General features: G+C 36.7%; 1 protein-coding gene across 1 annotated transcript; it reads right to left on the bottom strand.

Annotated features, from left to right (window-relative positions):
• Nucleotides 1–1,192: 1,192 nt before the first annotated feature.
• Nucleotides 1,193–22,725, bottom strand: NME8 (NME/NM23 family member 8). Its single transcript, XM_062567909.1, has 15 exons — nucleotides 22,693–22,725; nucleotides 22,546–22,603; nucleotides 20,926–21,032; nucleotides 19,838–19,909; nucleotides 18,601–18,717; nucleotides 14,538–14,604; nucleotides 13,046–13,122; nucleotides 11,248–11,340; nucleotides 8,619–8,776; nucleotides 7,159–7,337; nucleotides 5,297–5,441; nucleotides 4,505–4,612; nucleotides 3,190–3,341; nucleotides 2,078–2,222; nucleotides 1,193–1,415 (listed from the first exon to the last, which is right to left on the bottom strand). The coding sequence occupies exons 1-15, from the start codon at nucleotides 22,723–22,725 to the stop codon at nucleotides 1,193–1,195; spliced, it is 1,734 nt and encodes a 577-aa protein (XP_062423893.1).
• Nucleotides 22,726–25,285: the final 2,560 nt, after the last annotated feature.

Raw genomic sequence — 25,285 nt, 5'->3', positions numbered from 1 at the left:
AATTGTAAGAAAAGTGTGAAGACTATTCCTTTTGGCCTTTGTACTTCTAATCATGCCGCAGTATAAACTTCATTAATTGTATGCCATCTTTGCTATCACAACCTTCAACAGTTTTGAACAGCAAAAATGAGAATTTATCAGCTATTAGAAGCACAGCTGTGTTCTTCATGAAAGCCAGCCAAAGTAGACTGAGACAGGATACAAATTCACCAGTTTGGCAAGGATGTGTATTTCAAGAACAGCCATATATAAAAGCTGTCTTTATATTTTGCTTCATGTGATATATCTGGATTGACTAACTGGATTGGAGAGAATCATCTTGTTTATTATCCTATTTGTGACAGTAATCATTAGAAGATGTTTACAGGAAGCATAAGCAAACAATGGCAATGTTAATCAGGACCCTGAGGGAACCAGCAAGCCTTAATAGCCCTTGGCAGCCTCACCAGCAACCCACTCTATTCACATGGGCCCCAGAGCCCTGTTTAAGCTCAGACCTGGCCTTAATCCTTGTTTGAGCTATGTTGTAGGAATGTTTGTTTCTACTGCCTGTTGTTTCCGACTGAATCCCTCTGGATGGACTCTGGACCTGGTTCATTGCTTGCTTTGTCTGGGGCTGTTGATAGACCCTGTTACCAGCACCTAGTTCTGCTCACCCTGCTCAGGTGCTGTGGGACTGTGTTCCCGGTGGTGAGGTCATGGCCCATGCTGGGGTCCCTATCAGCTCCTTGCTTATTCTGCCTTCTGGCACTGCTCCCTGCCAATGTGGTAATAGTATCTTTACTGTCGTTCAGCATCTTTTCTCTATAGACTGCCTGGAGGACTGCATCCACATCACAGTGGATATGGCATTAATACTGTTTTAATGACCTTTCTTCCTTGACCCTGTTCTTTATGTATTTATACTACAGAATACCTCAGACATTTGGAACTATTGGAAAGGTACAAGCTTGTAAGATGTTAAAAGAAAAAAAATATGCAATATGTGTATGTATAGCAATCACTACCGATAATAGACTTCTAGCAGATATATCAGTTGTTACAATGATATTCTTTGCTACATGGTGATCAACTGATAACAAAAATGGATGAAGTATGAAGGAAAACGTGTATATACATAGCCTTAAATATAGCAGATTGGATAGACAAATTTATAACTTGAATATTATTTTTCAGAGATTACGTATTATTTTTAATCTAAATCAATCTCTCCAAATACACATTCAATACTCTTCAGTGCATGCTCCTTATTAGATGATCCATGAACAGCATTGGACAAAATATCTTGTGCGAACTGAGCTCGAATTGATTCAGGAGATATCACTTTTGCTATTTCTGGATCAGTTGGACCCATTAATTGCCTCCATTCTTCCACAGCATTTTCCTTTGTTAAAACCATTATCACCGATGGGCCCCTGTAGAATCAAGACAGGAAAATTCTTCCACAATTCTGAGATGCAAGTTTACCTTTGGCTTCAAGGGGTGCTGTGAAGGGTTATGGTAAACACATGTGCATTATGATATCTGAATTTAGTTATACTTTTTAAATTTTAATACTTATTTCCAGAGTGTTCCAGAGACAATATAAATCTACTAATACTTGTATCTGAAAGCCCAAAAGATGATGATGATCACTTATTCTGACTTCTTTTCCTACAAAGACTCTCTCATCCATTAATTTCTAAAGCAAGGCAACAAATGGTGTTTTATCAACAGCTATACTACACATATTAGGAGGAAAATAACTCCCCTCTGTGGAAAGATCAAGGATTCCATCAGCAATGGAACAAATCCAAAATAATAGTAAGAACTCCATCTTTTGGGGAACAAATTCAAAATAAGAGTCACTATCTATAAGTTTGGAAAGAACTGCAAATCTTCCTTGTAAAAGGGGAGGGGGGGCACTCCAACCTCAAAGATAATCATACTAATTTGAAGAATCCACTAACTGTGCCTGAAAGAGTGACAGAATGTAAAATCTTTAGTCTACTTTGGGTGTAGCATGTTTGCTTGCTCTGTAAATTCAAAGTTATGATGTGCACTTGCACACTTCTGTACTGCATAACTAGATACTTACGAAGTCATACAAGTCACTAACGGTTCAAAAAAGGGTTTTCCTTCATGGTCTTTATAAAACTGTGCAGCCATTTCATGAGTTAAAGCTGCTTCTTTAATCTTTGAGATAGTAAATCCAGCATCTTTAACTTTTTTCATAATGTCATCTATGGGAAAAAACAAGAAAACACATTATTTGATTTAAACAATTATTCTATTTTAGGTACAAAAAAATGTAAAAAAAAAAATCAGAAAATACTCTATCTGCTTTTTGGTAAATTCACTATTGACCATTAGAATTCTACTTACAATACTAGACAATCACGGACAATATGAAGAACACTTCAGTATTCCTCCAAGATAAAGTAAACCATTGATATTGGACTAATCTCTTTCTATACAGGTAACAAATCTAAATTATTATCAGTTATACCAGTAGCATTCATTATCATTTCTCACATATGGAATATACACATTGATTGGCCTGGTAGATTGATCTGGATTGTTACAAGAGGGGAAGAAAGACTCTCAAAAGCCAATAATGAATTAACATCAGAAAGACTCCTGAAATTGTTAGGATATAAAAGAAGAATGCCAGGAGGCTCTGGGTAGAAAAGTAAAAACAGAGACAGCAAAAATCTTGAGGTAAGACTCCAAATTTTCTGTAACATTCTTTTCTTTGACCTTTCCTCCTCTTTGTCTGACAGTGAGTTAAACCAAGGATGGATATACATCTAATTTAGTAATGGTACCTTCTGAGTCAATAAAGATAGCTGTCTGCTATCATTGGGATGACTCTGGAAGGCCTCTCTCTGCTTTCAATTAGAAGAATGTTAGATGACTGGTCTGGACAAGTACCTGGTTTTTAAACAGTTTAACTTAGCTAAGAACACCCAGTTTTTTATTTTTGGTGAAAAAAGAACTATAGGCTAATTTAGTAATGGAAAGGAGTAATAGAAATGTCACATTTCAGACATCTATATGAATTATGCAAGCCCCCATAAAAGCATTTCTCTGCATGGAAAAAGCATTTAGAAAGATGAATACAGCTGACATGACTTACTGCAAACTGTACATTGTTAATATTTTGTAGAAATTAGGTCTGTAGGGATAGCCCATACTTTCTGGATTTACCTTTATGTTCCTTAACAGCAGCAGGTTTAATTAACGCCAAAGTGTGTTCCTGAGGGAAGAAGAACTGTAATTCCTTCTGAGCATCACCAGGTGAAGAACTACCATGTAGCTGATCAAGAGGCGTGCTGTCTACTGCATACTCTGCGCGTAAACTAACAGTCATTAAAACAGCAAAATTATTCAATGGAATAGCCATCTTGAGCTTTAACTATGTATGACAAGCCTTAATCCAGTGAATATAAATTAATGATGATCTGGGGACTTAAGAACTCAATTACCTTTCTGTAGGAGTAAAACCCTTCACTGCCTACAGGAAAAGCAGTTACCTTTTTTATTGATAACCTGAAATATGAATGCCTTCCCTCCCAACTGTCATCTTGTTATAGCTCCAAGATAACATCAGTTCTTGCTTAGTGCAATAGTAGGTCTACCAACAACAGGTAAGACGATCATAGAATCATACAATTGGTAAGGTTGGAAGGGACCTCTGGAGATCATCTAGTCCAAACTCCTACTCAAACAGGGTCACCTAGAGCATGTTAGACAAGGTTGCAGCAACAAGGATCCCCCCTTGCTGAAGCCTGAGCTTGAACCAGGGACCTTTAGATCTTTAGTCTAACCTAACACTCTTCTAGTTGAGCTATTTATGATGCCACAGCAGTTTCTTAGAACAATACTATAAGCAGGTAACTAACTTGTTCATTTATAAAATACGTAGGAGAAACTTAAATACACAGAAAATAGTCTACTAGTGAAGATTCTTCACTAAACTAAGAGGCCATAGGCATCTGTTCTAATAAATAATGGTGCCATTTCAAGATAACAGACAATAGGAACAATATTTTACCAATTTTTTTGCACACATAAAATGAGTAGCATGCTTCTGTAGATCACAAAGCCTAAAAACTGCCATCCAAGGTCACAAAGGTTCCATTTAATAGCCAAATAACTTGTTTCCATGAGTGGCTGGCAGAGCAGGATTATAAAATAATATAGATGGATTTTTCCTGCTGTATGTGCTTCTAGCAGTCAAAGATTTCTCTCTAATTTAGCAATCTTCCTTCTCTTTAAAGCCTCCCAAACTTGCTTTTTTAAACTTTTCACTTTACTACGCATTATTTCTCAAAATATGCTACAGTTCCTGTGTGAAATACAACATTTAATCCAAGAAAAGCTTAATAAGCTGCAGAAATATTTATCTGGTTCCAGAAGATGGCACTATAGTTACACAAGTTGCAATGTGGAATTCATTGAGTTGAATAAGGTAAAAATCAGCTTTAAGTTATGAATGATAGTTTACTATTTTAAGTATTACCTGGCTGGCTTTTTTTCCTCAGACTCGTCAATAGTTTTTGGGCCTAGTAACTCTCTCCAGCGTTCTATAGCATTTTCTCGTGTTAGAGCAAGTGCAAGAGTTGGACCACTGTAAAATGTGAAAACTGGCATTAAAAATATCAGAACAAATCTTAAATTCACTGTAATTTGTAACAGAAATTTTATTAAATTCTGTGCAGTCCAGGAAAACATACCCTAGGAAATGGGGAATTTGAAGCCAATCCTCATTTAAACAGCTAGAGTCTGATACAACATTATAGGGCTTACTAGTGAATTTAATTTTCAAAGTTACTGAATGCTACCACAACAGCAAGAATTTATTATTAGACTTAAGAATGTTGCTCAGCTTCTCAGTTTTTGTATTTGTCCAGCTAAGTCTTTACTTCATATGAAGACACTATCCAAATAAGGATTTTTCTTCAGCTCCAAGGAAACCCAGAACACAGCCTGGGTAGGAGCCACAGAACCCTCTTGCAGACAAACTAAATCCAGCCTATCAGATGTTCAGCTGTTTTCACTCAAATCAATGGATCTGGCTACTGACTTCAACATTCTATAGAGGTATGGAGCACCTACATAAACCAGATTTTTTAAAATTAGTATCTACTATACTTGGGAACTATCTAACCTGCTGTTGTGATCTTGTTTTGAGTTCTGCTAAACTCTCAGATTCAACTGTGCCTTGTAGCTGTATATTCTTCAGGTTAATTATTTACTGTGAGAAACCTGTTTCAATTTATAGTTCCACACTCTTGTTTTTCAATCAACATACCTAGTCATTTGCTCTACAAGTGCTGGGAAGTAGTCTTCATTTTCATGCTCCTTGTAAAATTGACGTGCTTGTTCTTCAGATAGGACTATTTCTTTCTGCATTGCTATTTTGAAGCCAGCATCCATTATTCTTTGCATAATAGAATCTGTTTCAAATATTGAAACAATGCTGAATTGCCATTCATTAATTTTCACACCAAAGAAATGACATTTACTTTCCAATTGCAACGTTTAATTAATTTTCGATTAATTTGTTAACTGAAGAACAAAAAACTCACTCAAAGCAACTGCTAGAGCGCTTCAGTAGTTGCCTGGACATTCAGAAAGCCAATGCTTTCAAGACAGATGGACAGAAAAAATAGCTAAAATAGTACATGTATCAGTTTTGGGTGATGTCACTCATTCTAACAACAAAAATTAGATTGTTGATCCATGCTGGAGCTACCTAGTGTGTGAGAAATCTTATGGGGAGAAAGAGTGGAGGTGCTCATACACTAGAGTACACAGATGGCAGAAAACTGGAATGAGCAGCTATTTCCTGTAAATATTCGTGTTGCCTCAAGTAATGTTATCGAAGAATGCCAGACTATGTAACCAAAAGCAGAATAGCTGTTCAATGCTAGAGCATGAGAAATTATCCACATCTGAAGGGCATACCTAACTTCCAGAAGAAGGTATCTAGAAACATGCACCTAAGTTATTTATAACCATGATGGTTCCTTTTTGAAATCCTATCAACTGCAATGGGTACTACTCAATGTCTCAGCTGAGCTGCATGATAGTAATGCAGCTGTTAATATTATGTAATTGATCAATGAAGCTACAGAAGGAGAACATCTTCTACTGAGTTCCACCTGTTGTCATAAGAAGGATCCAAAATAGACCAGAAAAGCAGGAGGACAGGTCTGCATTTATTATCTTAATATTCTTAAGAAACAGTTACTGCCAAGCATCACTTTTCTTTCTCTCACTTGAGAAATCTTAGTATGAATAACTGACTGAGAAATATAATATGCGTTTTAATCACTAGAAGAAGGGCTAAGGATTTTGAATAGGCGGATATTAATTTGACTAAGTCTCACAAAACTGTATGTATAAATCAGCAGTATTTGGCACAAGTCAAAATGACAGAATAATTCCCCACATACACACTGCAAAACTGTTCTCCTAAACAAGGTAACTAGACAGCAAATAAGAACAGAAATAGACAAGAAAAGGTCAAAACTGTTGTCTTCCTGACCTCTGTGTATAGATTATACTATACACTACTGTCAGTGCAGAGATTATTAAGCTAGAAATAAAAGGAGCTAGCCAGAATCCAGGAAGAAATGCAAATATATGCCAGAGAAGCAAAGGAAACTAGCTTGGATAGAGCTTCATACTATAGAGTTAGATTATTTCTGATTTGTAAAAACCTAATCTGTATAAACCTACCCTTGTGCAGAACTGTCTTGTGCAGCATAAAATATCCTGGGACAAACCACTTTTGTCATTGATATGTCTTGGGCCTGCCATTCAAGAATATTATCAGCTACTTCATTATAGCAGGAAATATGATCCCATTTAGTACATTTTGGAAACGTTAGCTTCTCTGAGAGGTCTTCTATAAATATTCCATCCAAATATACAATCCAAAGATATTTTGAAGAATCAACCGAAGAAGCAAAATAGTGTTGAGACTTAAATTCTAAATATATCAGATTAACCATGTAAGTTCTTTTTTAATCGATAAAGATTACTGTCAACTTCCAGTGGACAGACAATATAACCTAACAATTTTTTGTTAGTACTGTGAGAATTTTTAAAATGCAAAATATGAGGTTTTTATATATTTTAGATGGAAAATATAGTTATTACACTTACGTCGTCTTTCCTTTAAGAGTAAAGGTCTAATTAAGGCCAAAGTTCTTTCAACATTTGGGCCTGTTTTCTTTTTATCAAAATTCGGGAAAAAGAAGGCAAGTTGCCTGCTGGCATCTTCTATACTGTCTTGTACATCACATACATTTAACAGACCCTCAGTTTCCAAGTTTCCATCCAACCTAACAAGATACAAAGTAATCCAGTATTTAAGCCTCTGCATTCATTTTAGTGAAACCTAAAAACAGAATACCAAATTCTTATTTTTACTGAACTATTATTCACTACTGAAGTAATATTACTGAGACAATTATTTATCCTCTCACAAGTTAGTTCTACACAAGAGAAGTCTCAGTCCTACAGCATTTCTAGCTTCTTCAAAATAGTCCATGTTTCACTAGACAAAATTATTATTGACAAGTGTAGTGTATAATGAAAGATCAATAAAAGGATTGTGCTTCATTTATGTAAAGCACGATCCTGAAAATGGTAACACTGCAGATTTTTCTCTAGCAGAGATCCTTTTCATTGTGACATATCTGTAATTCTCAGGTTTGTTTAGTTATGTAAATGCAGCCATTCTTAGCCATTTAAGGCAAATATATTCCTGGGTCATACTAAATTCAAGCACAAGGGATACAGCAGCCATTGACAAGAAGTATGTATTATGACAACAGATTCTCTTTGGAACAAAGTATTTAAATTCATGTTGCTTTCAGTAAATTTCTGGCCTAAATACACAACTCAATCCAATATTCGTATTTTTGTGAGTACTCCCTTTATTGTCTGATGCATTGTATACAACTAATACTCTCTAAAATTCTCAATTAAATCCTTGGCATAAGACAAAAACAGGCACTTCATGATACCATGGTTGTAAACACCAAATCCTTACAATGTTTTTATGTATCTTGGTAAAATAAAGCTAGTGGTCTGGCCAATATCCCACTTGTTTGCTGGCTTTTACAGAGTGGTTCTAGGGAGCACTGCATGCTTCAGATGTCCCCCAGCCACTTTTGGACTACACCTACAATGTCCCAGTAGGCATAGGAGTAAACATGGACAAGAATTCAATCCTTTATAGGCAGTGTATGTAGTCATTTTGTCTTAGTCTTTGTCTCAATGAGTTAGTGCGAAGTGGAATTGCATGGACTATATCAACTTGGAAGCTTACCACTGTTCCCATTTGGCTGATAATATATTCAAGGCCATTTCAAAAACAGTAAGAGATCAATGCTCTTTGCTTTTTATCTTTGCATAGGAATCATGGAGCTTTTATGTTCCCTCAGGTCCCAGGATTGCATCTCTAATGATGGTTCTGTGAAAGACCAGGTACAGGACTCTGCCTACTCCCTGGAATCTGTATATACAGGCACATCAGTCTGGCAACATTGGCTTTGTATCTAGTTTAGTTCTGAATACTGTAACTGAAATACATATACATCATTTTAGTTATTAGTTACCTATCTGGCTTTTCAGACTCCAGCTCATCAGGCTCATTTTCACTTGATTCACTTAGCTCCTTCCAGTGAGGAATAGCTTCGGCTGATTCTTTTTTGGCAATTACCAAAATGTGGCACGGTCCACTCATCATGAATTGAACAAAATCATCAAAATCAGGCTAAAAAACATATTTTTTCTGCTATGAATTGCAAGAATTGACTTTATCATCTGAAGGGAGACCATCCATTGCTAAGCAACTCATAATTCCTGTTCTATAATGGCATTTACATATGTTACACAACCTTGTGAAATTGTTTAAATTCCTAATTGATATGATTGTTTAGACTGTCTTTTTATCTGTCCTTTGACACAACAGCATTATAAATTTCTCAAATGCAATTAATTGAGACAAATGAAGTCATAGAACTACATTCAGCAAGCATGTTCTGCCAGGTTAAAGTACAAATTGCAAGTAAAGAAAATGATCTGGAAACTAGCGGAGATCAAGTGCATTGCCTGGACCACTATATATAGTGTGATTAAACAAACGGTAACAAACAGTTCTACATGTAATTTTTGAAAGTAAATATTTAACTGGCTGCAAATATAGAACATTTAGATATTTGCAAGTTACTTGTAGGCACTTTCCTCATTTTCTTTGCTGTGTTCCTTTCACTCCTTCAGTTTCAGCCTGCAACCCTATGAATGGATATTTTCATTGGAAAATAACTTTACAGATTGTAGTTAGCTTTTAATCTTTTTTTCCTTGTATGTTATATTTTTCTTCAGTATTGCAAATTTCCTCAAAATCTTCTGTCCTCTTTAAGTATATGACTAAATTTTTTTCTTTATCAGACATTCTCATCTGATTGTATATGACTTATTTTTCCTTTAATAACATGAGGATAAAATATTCACATGTACTGTTTTCATTTCATTGCTTTTCTCTTTCATTTTGCATCATACCTATGCATCCACTAAACCCATTTCACAAGATGAAGACATTCAAAAGAAATTGTACAAATGCAAAAAGAAAACATTTAGTACAATGCATAAAGTGAGTATCTAAAATGTTGTGGCTTAAAAAATACACTGGCTCACTTTAGAAGAAATAGATGTCTCTTTGGATAGAAATAGATAGTTTCACAGTTAAAAACAAACTATTTCTGCTTTCAGTTGCATCTGTGAAGGTCTGCTTCCTTGAGATTCTGTTCTGTTGTAATAGGGAGCCTCAGGACCTTCAACAGGTTTATCTGGTATTAAATTAGGAAGAATTTTGCTCACTGAACACAAAGACATCCATATTCTACACAAAGCATTACAAGGGCAACTTAAACATATTTCAGCTTAAATTTACACTTAAACAATGACAAATATCTGGTTTCTCAACATTCACAGGTCCCTCTGGGCTGCTTTTCATATTTCATAGTAGTTTTCTTTTTCTCCCTATCCTACTGTTCGCTAGGATTTACTGCAGCAGAGTAGTGCTGCAGCATATCAAACATTGCATGCTATTTCCTGTCTTTGTTCCTCCCACTTCTTTCTTAACTAATCTAAAATTTGGCTGCCATTTCCATGAAGATGATTTACAGATTTACCTCTATTTCTGAACTGTCTCTGTCTGTCCAAACTATGATCTCAGCTTTGCCTTTGGCAGCTCCTTATGAACGAAATATCTTCAGATTCAGCACTGTCAGAATCAAACTCTTCATGATTCCTCACAAGATCTCCCCATTTCTTCCTTTCTGTATCATAATGCCACCATCTGACACTTACTATCACTTGTTTCCCCTCTAGCTTCAATAAGTACCGTCCTGTCTCATTCTCACTTGGAATGCCATAGCAACATTTTCCCAGCTTCTTGTTTACATTGTCTCCCCTTTCCTTGCACCATTCCATTGGTCTATTAGTAGGGAGCTACTAATATCAAATTCTCTGCAGCTTCTATCCACAGTATGCAGATCTTAAAGAGGAAAATATATTTATATCTTCTAAGAGATGTTTTTCTGTTTTAGATCTTTCTGTGGAGTTCACTTTGGCTAGCATACCTCCAAAACATTTGACAGTAGGAGGCTGGCAGTTTACTAGACCACTGACACTTAATGGTAACCAATGCTATTTCATCAGTTCTTCAGACTTTGTCCTTAGAAATCTATTTTCCTCTAACACAGAATATGTCCAGAAAAATAAAATTAATTGAAGAAGCTTTCTCTTTTTCCCCAATACTAGGGAAGGGCAGGGAGGGGAAGAGGAGGGGAGGAGAAGGCAAGAAATATCACCCATTTCCTGGTCAGAAGAGTGCATGTCAAAATACATACATACCGCCAAATGGATGGTATAGATTTTATTTTTTTCTAGATTTCAGCTAACTGAGTCTGTTTAGGGCAATGACTAAGGGTCATAGACACTGTTATCAGAAAGAACTAATAAAATCTCTTAGCATTTAATTGAAACATCAGAACGCTGCCACCCTATATCTGTATAGAATTTTTATAAGAGTCAGTTATTAAAAAAAGTATTTTCCTATGTACTGAAGCTCCATTAATTCAGTTCTTCAACATGTTAAAAATTTATGAGCTAGAGATTTAGAAAGGCCTAAAGCCAAACTATGGGTTTTTTTTATCTGCTCCTATTTTTGTTTGTTTCTACCTGTTCTACATTCCGAGCATAGAACACTCTGATTTGTTCTTCAGTTAGCAGTTTTTCTTCTGCTGCTGCAATGTTGAAGCCTGCATCTGTAATCTGCAATTGTTCAGTTATTATTCAGTAGCATTTGAAAAAGATATATACAAAAGTGCACATTACAATAAATCTAAAGACTGACTGCATTTTGGTTATCATCTTTAAACTTGAGATGATCTGAAATATTTCAAAATTTATTAACTCTTTCTTTTGTCTAAACTAAAGCTTTTTAGCTTTCCTGCTTTTCAAAGCACTTCACTGAATTCAGGATTACAATGCCCACTAAACTAAAAAGTTTTGAAAAAATACAGTGCAGTCCAATATATGCAGCAATTCAGTGGTGAATAATCCTATTTTTTACCACTGAATTATTATTTTTTTTACAGTTCTTGTGAGTGATTAACAGGCAGCCATTTCTAAAAATATTATAAACTGTATCATAATCATAGTAGTCATATAAATGTATAATTATCAACAATTTTTGTATTAGGATAAACTACTTGCCCACCATTATAAAGCTGATAAACTTTAAAAATAGAAAATAAACTAAACTAAAATCCATTTTATGATTATCTGTTTTAAATGCAGTGTACTAATATAACTGAAGTATGTAAAAGAGATGCACACTTACATGACCTATATCAAAATTCACAGTTCAGTGACATGCAATTTACATCCTATACTGATTTCTGAGTCACAAAGGTACTATCCAACCCCAGTACTGATCATGTGACAACATTAATATGCTTACCAGTTCTCTTCCGTTCTTACACTACTGACAATTTCCAGGTTGCCTTGACAAGGCAGAGTGTGGAAACAGTATAGGCACTCTCTTCATAAGGCAGGGAAAAGACAGGGCCAGCTAGTAGCTGCTCAGCTCCATTAAAATTCCTTTCAAGCATTGCCTGTTTTTTTTCACCTTTACTAGACCTCCTTTTCTTCTGGTCAGGATAGAGTAATTGTGGAAACAAGCTACATAACACTCAGATTTTCTTTTCTGCATAGGTCATTGATCTTGTCATAAAGCTTTTTTAAGATCAGCATAATTTTATCTTGATAGATAGCATTCTGAGATCTTTTTCTTTATCAGGAATAGTGAGAAATTTCTATAACTGTAATGAGCATTATTATAGCATTATATTCTGAAAGCAGGTATGATTTCTCTTTCACTGCGTAATGGCTTAAACAAATGCTGAATCCTTCTGTGCACCGAGATTGTTATTAGTGCACAGTCTCTGCACTTTATCAGCACAGGTGGATTACCTGCTCCATCTACAAACATACATTAAATCATATGCATGTGCACACATACAAACATAAATACACAAAACATGCTACTCCTCAAAGAACTGGTTAGTCAATTTTTGTGTGCCTAGAATTCTTAAAGGTAGTTAGTCAGAAAAGATACCCTTTACAGCTGAATGAATTAACTTCACATTAAACTAGAGTTTCTAGTTCTCATCTCCACTACAGTATGATGAGGAAAAGAGAGTTTTCTGTATGTAAATTTCGTATGTCAGGAATCTCTATGATACAAATCAATGCTATACCTCACATAGTGACATAAAATGTTAAAGAAATGGTGTCAATCTGACATTATTTCATTAAGTTAAAACATTATTTTAGGTCAAAACCTACTTGCTTTTGTCACATTTAGTAGAAAAGCATTTACAGGTCTTGTTACAAAGTCTAATTAGGATCTGTTTCACTTTCCATGTTACTATGTCACTTAACTAAACAGGATGCAAGAATCAAGTTTTGTCACCTTCCGTTTAATTTCTTCAACACGTCCCTCTAAGACAGCATCAGGTTTTATAATTGCAACAGAATATCTGACTCCTTCTGTTGGAAAAGGAAAAAAAAAAGAAAATTGTGTTGTTGAATATATTTATTGAAATAAGTACTCAACTACATGTTCTGTTACTTGTAAGTGGGTTTCTCTAAACTCTAAACACTTCTCCATTTTAATACTGAGGTGGCCTAACAGTGGTTCAAAAACATAAGTGACTCAAGCACTTAGAGCATGTCTTGGAGAGCAGAACACTCCTTGGCTATCCCTGGAATCTAACTAAGTTCCTGGTGAATCACTGGTGTTTTGGGTCATACAGTGGAGAAATTGTTCATACACAGATAGATGTGGTAGAAAAGTCACAATTTAAGATGATGCTTTCTTGAGGAAGCCCTCTTTGTACAGGAATGGAAATGTGAAAGGAATTAATATTTTTAAGGAAAAAAATCACTAAGTGAAATTCTGTATGAATATTAGAGATTTCCAGTAATATAGACATTTCTTATAACAGTAAATACATTTTTTTCCTTAGTTTGGTGGATCTCGAAATCATTTACAAGAAAGTTTTTGAAGTAACACATGCTTGCTAACACAATCTAACATTTAAAACAAGAGGTGTTCCCAGTCACAGACATACTATTACAATATCTGTAAAGTACACATCTTTGCAAAATGGCAGTTAAGTGTTAGAAAGTAGTTCAACCAAATCTCAAGACACTTAAAAAGCATGTATTATTAGCTCTAATGTAAACACTACTACTTGTTTCCAATAACAGACAACATTCAAAGGCACCTAAATGTGGTAAGGAATATATCATTACAAAGTGTTAGTGTATTATGGTTTCTTAAGGATTCTCTAATCCAGCAGGACGTATGTAGAGGTCATTCAAGATGAAAACTCTGCTCTGTGATTTTGTAGCACATTTAGATTTTGTGGCACATTCAGATTTTATAGTTTAGCGAGAAGTCTGCATGCAATTGCTGAAGGATTTATCACATAATTACTAGGTCTCAGAGGCTTTATAAGAAAAAGATAGATAAAAGTTGAAGTCAGGCGCATGACAGTTCCCCCTGCCCCCCCTCCCCTCCACAGGACATCCAAAGGCTGACAAACATTGCTTCAACAAAAGTAAAGCAGGAGCTGTGTAGGAGGTTCAGTCACTAGTTTATACAGGAAAATTCCCTGGAACACAGCAAAAGACTCATAAGAATACCTGAATTCTAAAGGGCCCCAAAGGCTGTTAAAAACACTAGTCCAGTACATTGGGTAGTCCAATACATTAATTGCTTACAGGAGAAAAAAAAAAATCTTCCCCTCAGTTTGATTCCCTCAACCTACCAAGTTATTAACTGAATCAACAGAATGTCTATTGGAGCTGGACATGAACAATTCTTAATCCAGTAACTGAAAAGACGTTTGTTCTTTTTCTTTCCTTTAACATTGTTAAAATAAATCATATATATTTACCCTCAAGTACAGTCTCCTTAATAGCATCTTCTGATGATTTCTCTTCTAGGAAAACAAGTTCTTCTACCTAAAGTAATTGCAAATATAAGAACACCAGTAAGTACACCACCACTATTAAGTTAACAAAGAAGCAGAGAGTATTTCTGATATAGAATCATTGAATCACTAAGGTTGGAAGGGACCTCTGGAGATCATCTAGTCCAACCCCCCTGCTCAGTGGGGTCACCTACAGCATGTTAGAGAGGGCTGCATCCAGGCGGGCCTTGGATATCTCCAGAGAAGGAGATAGGAGATAGGAGAAGGACTGTCCACAACCTCTCTGGACAACCTGGTCCAGTGCTCTGTCACTCTCACAGTGAAGAAATTCCTCCTCACATTCAGGTAGAACTTCCTGTGCTTCAGTTTTTGCCCAATGCCTCTTGTCCTGTCACATGAGACAACTGAAAAGAGTTTGTCTCCGTCTCCTTGACACCCTCCCTTCAGGTACTTGTACACACTGATAAGATCCCCCCTCAGTCTTCTCTTCCCCAGGCTAAACAGGCCCAGCTCTCGCAGCCCTTCCTCATAGGACAGATGCTCCAGACCTCTGATCATCTTCGTAGTCCTATGCTGGACTCTCTCCAGTAGCTCCATGTCTCTCTTGTACTGGGGAGCCCAGAACTGGATGCAGTACTTGAGATGAGGCCTCCCCAGGGCTGAGTAGAGGGGCAGGATCACCTCCCTCCACCTGCTGGCAACACTCTTCCTAAAGCACCCAAGGATACCACTGGCCTTTCTGGCCACAAGGGCACATTGCTGGCTCATGGTCAACTTGTCATCCACCAGCACTCCCAGGTCCTTCTCTGCAGAGCTGCTCTCCAGAAGGTCAACTTCCAGCTTGCACTGGTGCCTAGGGTTGTTTTTCCCTAGGTGCAGGACTCTGCACTTGCCCTTGTTGAACCTCAGGAGGTTCCTCTCTGCCCAACTCTCCAGCCTGTCCAGGTCTCTCTGAATGGCAGCACAGCCCTCTGGTGTGTCAGCCACTCCTCCCAGCTCGGTATCATCAGCAAACTTGCCGAGGATGCACTCCATCCCCTCATCCAGGTCACTCATGAAGAAGTTGAACAGGATGGGACCCAGTACTGAGCCCTGGGGGAACTCCACTAGCCACAGGCCTCCAGCTGGACTCCATGCCACAGATCACAACTCTCTGAGCTCTGCCTTTCAGCCAGTTCTCAATCCACCTCACTGTCCACTCGTCTAACCCACACTTCCTGAGCTTCTCTAGGTGGATGTTGTGGGAGACAGGGTCAAAAGCCTTGCTGAAGTCAAGGTACACAACGTCCACTGCCCTCCCCTCATCTGCCCAGCCAGTCATTCCATGGTAGAAGGCTATCAGATTGGTTAAGCAGGATTTCCCCTTGGTGAATCCATGCTGACTACTCCTGATCACCTTCTTTTCCTCCATATGCCTGGAGATGACATCCAGAATGAGCTGTTCCATCACCTTCCCAGGGATGGAGGTGAGGCTGACGGGCCTATAGTTGCATGGGTCCTCCTTCTTGCCCTTTTTGAAGACTGCAGTGATATTGGCTTTCTTCCAGTCCTCAGGCACCTCTCCAGTTCTCCAGGACCTTTCAAAGGTGATGGAGAACAGCCTGGCAACAACATCCGCCAGCTCCCTCAGTACCCGTGGGAGCATCCCATCAGGGCCATGGATTTGTGGATGTCTAGCCTGCCCAAAAGGTCTCTAATCCTATCCTCCTCAACCAAAGGAAAGTCTTCCTTCCTCCAGACTTTCTCCCTCACATCCAGGCTCTGGGATTCATTGGGGCTGCCCTTAGCAGTGAAGACTGAAGCAAAGAAGTCATTCAGTAATTCTGCCTTCTCTGTATCCTTTGTCACCAGGGCCCCCGCCCTATTCAGCAGTGGGCCCACATTTTCCCTAGTCCTCCTCTTGCTGCTGATGTATCTGAAGAAGCCCTTCCTGTTGTCCTTAACATCCCTTGCCAAACTCAATTCCAGCTGGGCCTTAGCCTTCCTTGCTGCATCTCTACACACTGACTGCATTCCTGTAATCCTCCCAAGTAGTCTGTCCCCTCTTCCACATTCTGTGCATTTTCTTCTTCTATCTGAATTTGGCCAGGAGCTCCTTGCTCACCCATGCAGGTCTCTTGCCCCCTTTGCTGGGCTTCTTACTCATAGGGATTAGTAAGATATAGTACTAGGCCATTACAGGCCTGCTGAGTAATACTGGGAAAGAAATTTTCTCCTCTTTTTTTCCTGTCCCTCTTCTGAAAATCTCCATGCAATCTGAGCTTGGTAAGAAAGAAAATATCTACCCACAGATTTAAGATGCCTGCTCTTCCTGCTCCTGAGTTGTTGCAGATTTTATGGAAATAATGCATTTGCTGAGACATCAAAAATGCTACACTTTAAAACTGCTCTACAGAATTTCCCCACTTTGTCATACTTTGCTTCCTCTCAGTTTTGATTCCCAGTTATAAAAGAGAATAAAGAATATGATTTTCAGAAATAAGAGATGGAAGTTACACTGAATGGGTCTATGTGGTACTTTCCAAAGACAGTAATTTTAAACACTTTAAACTCTTAAACACTTAAAAAGCACATGTGGCCTATGTGCTTTTTAAAATGATGGTTAAAGCCTTACCACCCTAGAAGAAATCATACAGCATAGTAAGAAAAAAGACTGATTATCCTATTTAAGATTATCTACCTTACAGTAAAACCAAGCCAAGACTTTTCTAGTGAGATATGAAGACTGCAAAAGGACTTAAAAATAATTTTAGGAAATTTTTCATTTTCCCCTTTTTCTTCTCGATATTTGTATAGTGTGTATGTATACATATAGTATGTAAGTATGTAGACTTAGCCACAGATTTGAATATCTGTCAAAACTGTGACAAAGTACTATCCCAGTACTTAGGAAACTTGAATGCATTTAATAAATTTACTCTATTTCTCATTCTATATATCGAATGTAATACAGACATGACTTAGAAACATCTATTATTTATTTCTTTCAAGTTTCCTCCTCAGCTGTAGATATTTAGCTATTGATCTATTGAAGATGTGGAATTCAGAGAAAAATATGAAAAATCTCACTGGCATAAAAATGTTATTTTTGTTGGATATTTTAGTACTTTTCCTTTTTTAAGCAAAAAAATTTATGGTCTTGGGTAGGTGTATAAGACCAAGATTACCTTCTTGTTAGTAGTCAATATGTACCTGGGTTTGTCATCATTTCCATTAACAATTACATACAAAAAATGAAAAAGTCATTTTTATGCACATAATATGAAAACCCCCCACACCAAAGATACTCTAGATTGCAAGTATTTCTATCCTATTTTTTTGACAAACATAAACTATAAAAATAATATAGCTAGCCACCCACCATTATATTTAATCTCAAAAAATCGAGTGGGCTTTTTAACAAACAGGATTGCTGCCAATATTGTGAAAAAACATTTGTTTCAAGTCACCAAACTCAGCTCCAAAATTTTTATAACAATTTTAACTTAATGTAATCATACATTTACTATGCAGGAAAGCCAGTAGTTTTAAGGCAAACCTTAAGCTTGCCTGATTATCCTTAATTGAGCTGTAGTTTGTTAAAAATTTCTTTTCTGCTTAAAATGGAGTTCTTTGATCTCCATTTCAATGAAAACAAGCAATGAGGCATGACTATTTCCCATGTCTCCATTTGTTTGGTACGTAAATTCTTACTAAAATATACAGGAAAAAGTAATCAGTGCTAGAAGATAACAAGATAATGACTGAAATGGATTTATATGCTAGCAGCATTTTGTTAGCAAACCATCCCTCCATTTCTTGCATTAATAGACTAATCTGTAAATTTTTCAAGCTTTCGAAAAAATCAGCATGAAGTATCATTTAATGGTAATTTCTATTAGAAAATGTTCATATATTTCACTTTACTGTGACGAAAACAACTATTAAAAAAGTAAACATTATATTAGAGAAACCACCACACAGGCATTGAGAAAAAAAACTGTAATAAAAATACTCATATATATTTAAATATCTATTTTGTGAATACCTCAGGACGTTCTTTCTCTCCAGCCACAATTTTCCTCTCTTCTTCTACTAGCTCTGTTATCTTCTTACTTATAAGAGGAGCATTAGCACCTCTTACTATTGCAATTATTTTTCCATTCTGTAGAAGAGAAAATTAAGAGTCTCAGTAGCCCCTACTCATTTAGTTTATACATTTGAGTTTTAGAATATGCTATTTTTGCAATTTTTCCACTAATAGAATCACTTTCTCTGCCCACTAAAGTTAAAACCAAAGCTACCACCACCTCTGCTGTTTCAGAGTGAACCTTTCTTGCTTTTATTTCCTTTCTTCTTTTTCTACCTGATTTTTATATCTATTTCTAGCTTCAACATTAATAGTACAGTCAGAAGTAAATACAAATACAGAATATACCAGCTCTTAATTTCTGTAACATGGAGTTTGACATCTTTTCAGTTCAGAACACTACCAGACGAAATTGCCACACCACCACTGATTTCCTTGTCCCCTAGTTCTGGTCCTCTCTTTCTCCATTCTTTCTTTACTACTGTCTGCACTGTGCAGTGCCTGCTCCACCAAATACAGAAGTACCATCATGAAACTAAGCACTGGTGATCAAAGATACTATTAATATGACTTCGCAGCATTCATATTCAAACCTGAAAGTCTACTTAAAGTATCTTTGTTCTTGGCCTCTAATTGCTGGAATTCAACACTTCTAAGCTAAAGAAAGAACAATGCCTACAAAGATAACAGCCTTCTAAAGTACAGTCTTAAGAACATAATCTCTCTGTATCCATCAATGAGATATAATAAATAGGTGATTTACTGTTACAATTGCCGAGTGTGAAAAATGCAATTTTATTTGCTTATCTTAAAAAAAATGAAATGGTAGGATATGTAAACTCTTTTTCTCTGAGGGAAAGTGTACACAAAATAATGATTTCAGAGTAGTTGCATGTAGACACTCGGAATTTTATGTGAGGCAACACTGGAAAAAACTTACTCTAATTTCTCACTAACTACCAGAACTGTGGCTACCACAAATCTGCTGTGGCTGTACATCCAGCCACAACAAAAATGTGTTGGAGAACCACAGATTTAGGCTGTGGAAAACAACAGCCACAGCTAAACAATGTCTGATGATACAATCCTATGTACTGTAAAACTTAAAAATACAATTTACATAGCTTCATAAAAGCTTGTAAAATTAATGCAAAAATACACAATACATTAATAGCAAGTGATGTTATATACTCACAACACAAAAGAGGAACACAGGTTCACATTTATTCCTAAATGGTTGCAGAGTCGCAATGCTGTCAGCCTCTGCCTGTAGTTAGATGAAGGAAATTACATACACATACGTAGCTATGAAAGTAAGTATGTATATATAAAAAAATAAAAAGCTTTTTGCTAAACAGGAAACTACAGTCTTAAATACTGTGGTCTAACATAGTCAAACACATTCTTGCGTACAGATAGCAGTCCTTTTGGCACTTGCTGGTGGTTAAGGAAGAACTGGTTTTGTAATATGGGATTGGATTCCCTTCATTTCACAGAAGTTAATCACATTACAAATATATAATCTTGTTTTTCCATATAAGTTATGCTAAAAATGTTTGATTATAAAGGAGGAAGTAGTCCATGTAGTCTTGTCAAAAGAAACAATCCACTCTTTGTAATACACAGTCAACTGTATAAAAGCATTGAGATCACCTCTGAATACAACTGTTTGCTTCTCTATATATTTATGACACATTTATATATACATTCTGCACAAATTCAAGAATACTTTGATGAAACAATGGACATTTTTCAATAAAATGAGAAAAAATAAGTTTGATCAATATCTGGGAGGAACCAAGTCTGTGAAACAGAAGTATCTACTTCAAATATAATATATACCTCCAATTTAATCCTTCTAGTGTAGTGGAACATTTTTATTATTATAATTTTGAAATCATTTATTTTTCAAATAACTTTTGCTCCTTTAAAAATGAAATACAAAGAAATATTTGGAAAAAAAATTGTAAAAATATTTTCTGGGCTGTAAAAATTTAAATGTGATAATATGTACAGCCTTAATATTAAAGAAACATACAGCCTGGTTTTCAAAAGTTTCTGCAATCCCCATCAAGAAATATGAAGTTTATTTATTACAATTTTTAATCTACCTCTAAATGAACTCTCATAAGGAGATATGCAGAAGAAAGGCAACCAAGCCAAAATTATAATGACCTAATAGCTATAATGACAGTAAAATGAAAGCTCGGTATTGCAGATAGATAAAAAGATACATTTGAAATAAAATATAATTGAAGTTTCATTCAGAATTTCCATCCTTACCACTGCAAAATGCAATAGATCATCTTCACCAAATTCATTCTTCAGTCTTCTGAATAAATTCACCACAGCTTTGCAAGGACCACACCAAGCTTGATATACATCTATTACTAGAATATAATAGTTTGTAATTAGACACAGCTGACATGGAACTTTTAAAATGAAACACATATGAATGGAATATATTAAGAATAGTCCTGGAAAGGCATTATTATGCATCTTTTAGTCCTCTCTGAGCCAACAAATACATCATTCAATTTATTTCAATTACTTTCAGCATCAGTAACCTATTTTGTGATACTATTAGAGATGACGAATCCAGACAACACTTCTCTACTACACTCCTTTTCCTTTTTATTGTACTTTTCCTATTTTCACTCCTGGTTTTTCTTCTTCTCTGAATCTTTATTTTACACTTCTATCTCCCTGAGGCCATACAGACCATTTCTTTCCTATTACTGCTACTCTGCACAAATGATACCATTACACATTTGTTCCCTCTACCCAAATACCATTCCTATGAGACACTGGAGATGGTGCTAATGACAAAAAAAAGAGTGCCTCACTGAACGGAAAACCGTGGAGGAAATGCACGCTGTAGAACATGCACTTTCAAGAACGGTGATTGAGAACTGCTAAGCATATCTGTATAATACTAATTCAGTCTGCATAAGATTTTAGGGAACAATCACAGCAGTGGCATCTTCCCTCCCATACAGAATACCATACTGGAATGGTATTTTCTAAGCATCAGGGTATAAAAGTGGATAAAATACTAGCTAACGTAAATTGTGACAAATATCTATTTATCATAGATAGTAAGACATGTTTTTGTTCCCCAAACACAATAGATGTATTTATAAATGTATTAATATGTCATTTAACAAATAACATTGCAGTAGTATTTATTATAGAAGTATGACAAGCATCTATCATAGGTTGTATGATTTATGACAAGTATGAGAAGCTGTGTTGTAAATACAAGTAGAGGGATACTGCAAATGTTTCATTATTTTACACATAATTAGATCACTTAATTCTCTAATAATTCAAAATGGCCATTGCAAATAGTAGAGTTGTGTTCGTTTAAGTTGGGACCACCTGAAATGAGTTTACAGGAACTATTTTACCAAGAACTCCTTGATAACAGTAACGTTTACAAATCATGGTAATCACAGATGTAGCTACAAGTGTGGCATAGAGATTGTGGAGTGGTTCCACAAAAAATCCCAAGTTCTGTCAACACATAAAAGATGTGTCCAAGTCTTCACATACCATAGCTGTATTCAAATTGTTGTGACCACTATTCTCAGTTGACTATACCTGGAGACAGGACCAAACAGCCCTGATGAGGAGACTGTGCCACTCACTACTCCCAAATTCTCACACCAGGCCTGTCACTACAGCAGACTAAACATGCAAAACATGTTTCTCATTCCGTGCACAGGCCTTATGCAGGTTTTCACAATTTTGTACTCAGAGAAGAGCCACAGCACTTGTTATTTATTTACCAGATTACAACAGTGAAGAGTGTCTTAGAGGAGACGATCACAACAATAAAACTTAATGCGTACAGTACATGTCACCATTTGAGATTAACAGGAAAATAATAATAGCTAATACCTAATACACCTTTTGTTAGTAACATTTCATCCCATTGGCTTTGATTGGTTACTGTGACCTGAAATAAAATGAGTTGACATTTTAATATCTTAAAAGGTAAAAAATTCTATTTATCTCTAGAATCATTCAAGTAATTAAGATTTATACCTGAAGCTGGATTTCTTTCTTCTTGCCTGCCATTTCCCTATGATTACATGAAATATAACAGAATATAAAGCACAGTTACAGTTTTTGAAGGAGAATGATGCGTATCTGAGGCATGTAGAACTGACTTATACATGGTATTTTTTTCAGCATAGTACTATCATCTAATTCCCTTAAAAATTAGTTCCACTGAAGCCACTGTAACAATGGCAGCTAACACTCACTTCACATCAGAATTTTGTAGAGCACTATATAAATTCTTTACAGAACCAATATGCCACAGGAAGTACAAAAAATTCAGCTCCTTAATTTGATAAGGTCATCAGAATCTTTTGGCCTCAAGCATTGTTCACTTATATTGCTCTGTTAAGAATGGCTACAAGAATCTTCAGTGGGAAGATAGCTGCTGACAGTAATGCATTTCAAAGCAGTAATGATAAAAGAACAATTCAAAATGACACCAAATTAGATTCTCTGTCTTCGGGATATCTGCAAACCAATGACTTACCAATGTCCTAAAACTATTTCTGGTGTATTCATCATTCTGTCATTAAGAAAACGCATCCTTCATCTTTATTTGCTTGTTTTTTAACAGTTATTTAGCTAGGAATTGGATCAGAAAAATATCTCAATTAAATTATATACTAGGATGAAGTTGACTTCAGCTTCTGAATGAAGCTTGGCTGAATAATAAATCTATCATTGGATCAGCTGCATGCGCAAAGGTTTCTGAAGCTCCTAATTAAGGAGATGGTAGTCCTTCTCTAGGAAAAAGGAAATGTAAGCATCAGGTCCACTTGTACTGTTACCTGACAAGTCACACAGTGTGTATGTCTAGAGGTTGAACTATCCTGTCATTCCCCCTTGAGTTGCTTCCTTCAGATGAAAGGTTGAGGCACAGTGGTCAATGCAAGAACTCTTGCCCTGATGCTGTTAAGGAGTAAAATGCTATTAAGGAGTAAAATGTTATTAAGGAATAAAAATATATGTATTATTAAAAGATTTATTAAGGATCAAAATACAGGCTTTCTTCCAATCATTTAAATCAAGTAATGAGACAGAGTCATTTGCATATAGCAATCAGTTTAATCCCTATAAACCTCTGGGGAGATGATGCTTACTGTCCAAACTATAGGAAACTGACATCTGACTGACATCAAAATATGCCATATTAATAGGAAATATTTGCAAAAGTACATTTCTTTCGTTGTTAGCTACCGTCACCAAACAATCATAAGACTCTCTCTGCTGCAAGACCAGATCTAAAAATAGATATACCACATATGCCACAAGGGTTATACTTCCCAACTGGCATACATGCATATGCCTCAACTGAAAACATGCACTCACACATTCTCAGATGGCAAACGTAAATACTGTAGAATAGACACATGCTACTATATTCAAATATATAAATAGAAGTTAATCTGGAACAGCTGAGTGAGACAGACATGTGACTGATGTGAAAATACATCTGACACATCTATACCTTTTCACAAATTGTTCATGTAACATTTTCACACTAATACAATCAGTATTACACTGATAAACACGTACAGACAAGCACATTTTCCCATTTATCAATCATACAGGCAACATGCTCTCTGCCCTTGATACAAAGCAATTTGTTGTTCACACTCCATCAACAATGTGCAAACACTACACCACTTACAATGCAACCATAACCAAAATTGTATTCACTGACAAATTTGCACATGAAAATAGGCATGGATACACATTGAGATACACTGTCAAACTGACATTCAAACATGCACCATCTTTGCATATACGCATTCAATATTTTAACACAATCTTTTGTACGCATATAAACATGAAAATATCCAAACAATCCTACACTTGGGGGATTTTGATATGCATTTGTGCATACATACATACAAATCCATACATAGTTCTCTGTACATAAGCTCTTGTGTATAGCAACGGGTTCACACACCCCATGGTCAGCACTGACAGACAATTTGCACCCTACTCCTAGATTCTATGAAATGGCATAGAACATTGGAAAATTACAAGTAGAAAATACGCCTCCATGTACAAAGCACTTCAGCTTACGCACACAGGCACACCTGCATGCTTACACAAGTAAATGCAAAGGCTCAAGTGCTTTCATAAATATACTCACCCAAGCATGTAAAGGCATACATCCATTAAACGCGCACATTACCAATCAGGGCAAACCCACTCCACGAACACCCCTGGGCACATACACACACACTCTCCCACAGAAGCTCCCAAGCACACACACCCACAGATACAGATGTGTGCACACACGCATGGGTACATGCCACCCTTGGGACAGCACGCTACCCAGGTTCACATAACCGTGAAGCTCAGGTGTTCATTCACCCCATACTTCGAGACACAACCCCCAGGCACCAGCACACCCTGGCACGAAGTGAGCAGGTGCCTGCATCTTCATCGCACGCCCCTAGAGGCCCACCGCAGGAAGAGGCGTCCACACCGCCCACACCGGCAGCCTGCGGCCGGCACAGGCCGCGCACCCACCCACCAGCCACCCACCAGCCACGCCGCTTAACGGCCGCTTAACGGCCCTAACAGCCGCGGGCGGCCGCGT

This window comes from Rhea pennata, chromosome 2 (assembly GCF_028389875.1).
Source record: "Rhea pennata isolate bPtePen1 chromosome 2, bPtePen1.pri, whole genome shotgun sequence".
Taxonomy (NCBI): domain Eukaryota; kingdom Metazoa; phylum Chordata; class Aves; order Rheiformes; family Rheidae; genus Rhea; species Rhea pennata.
Note: the sequence above shows the minus strand (reverse complement) of the source record. Positions and strands in the feature narration are given on the sequence as shown.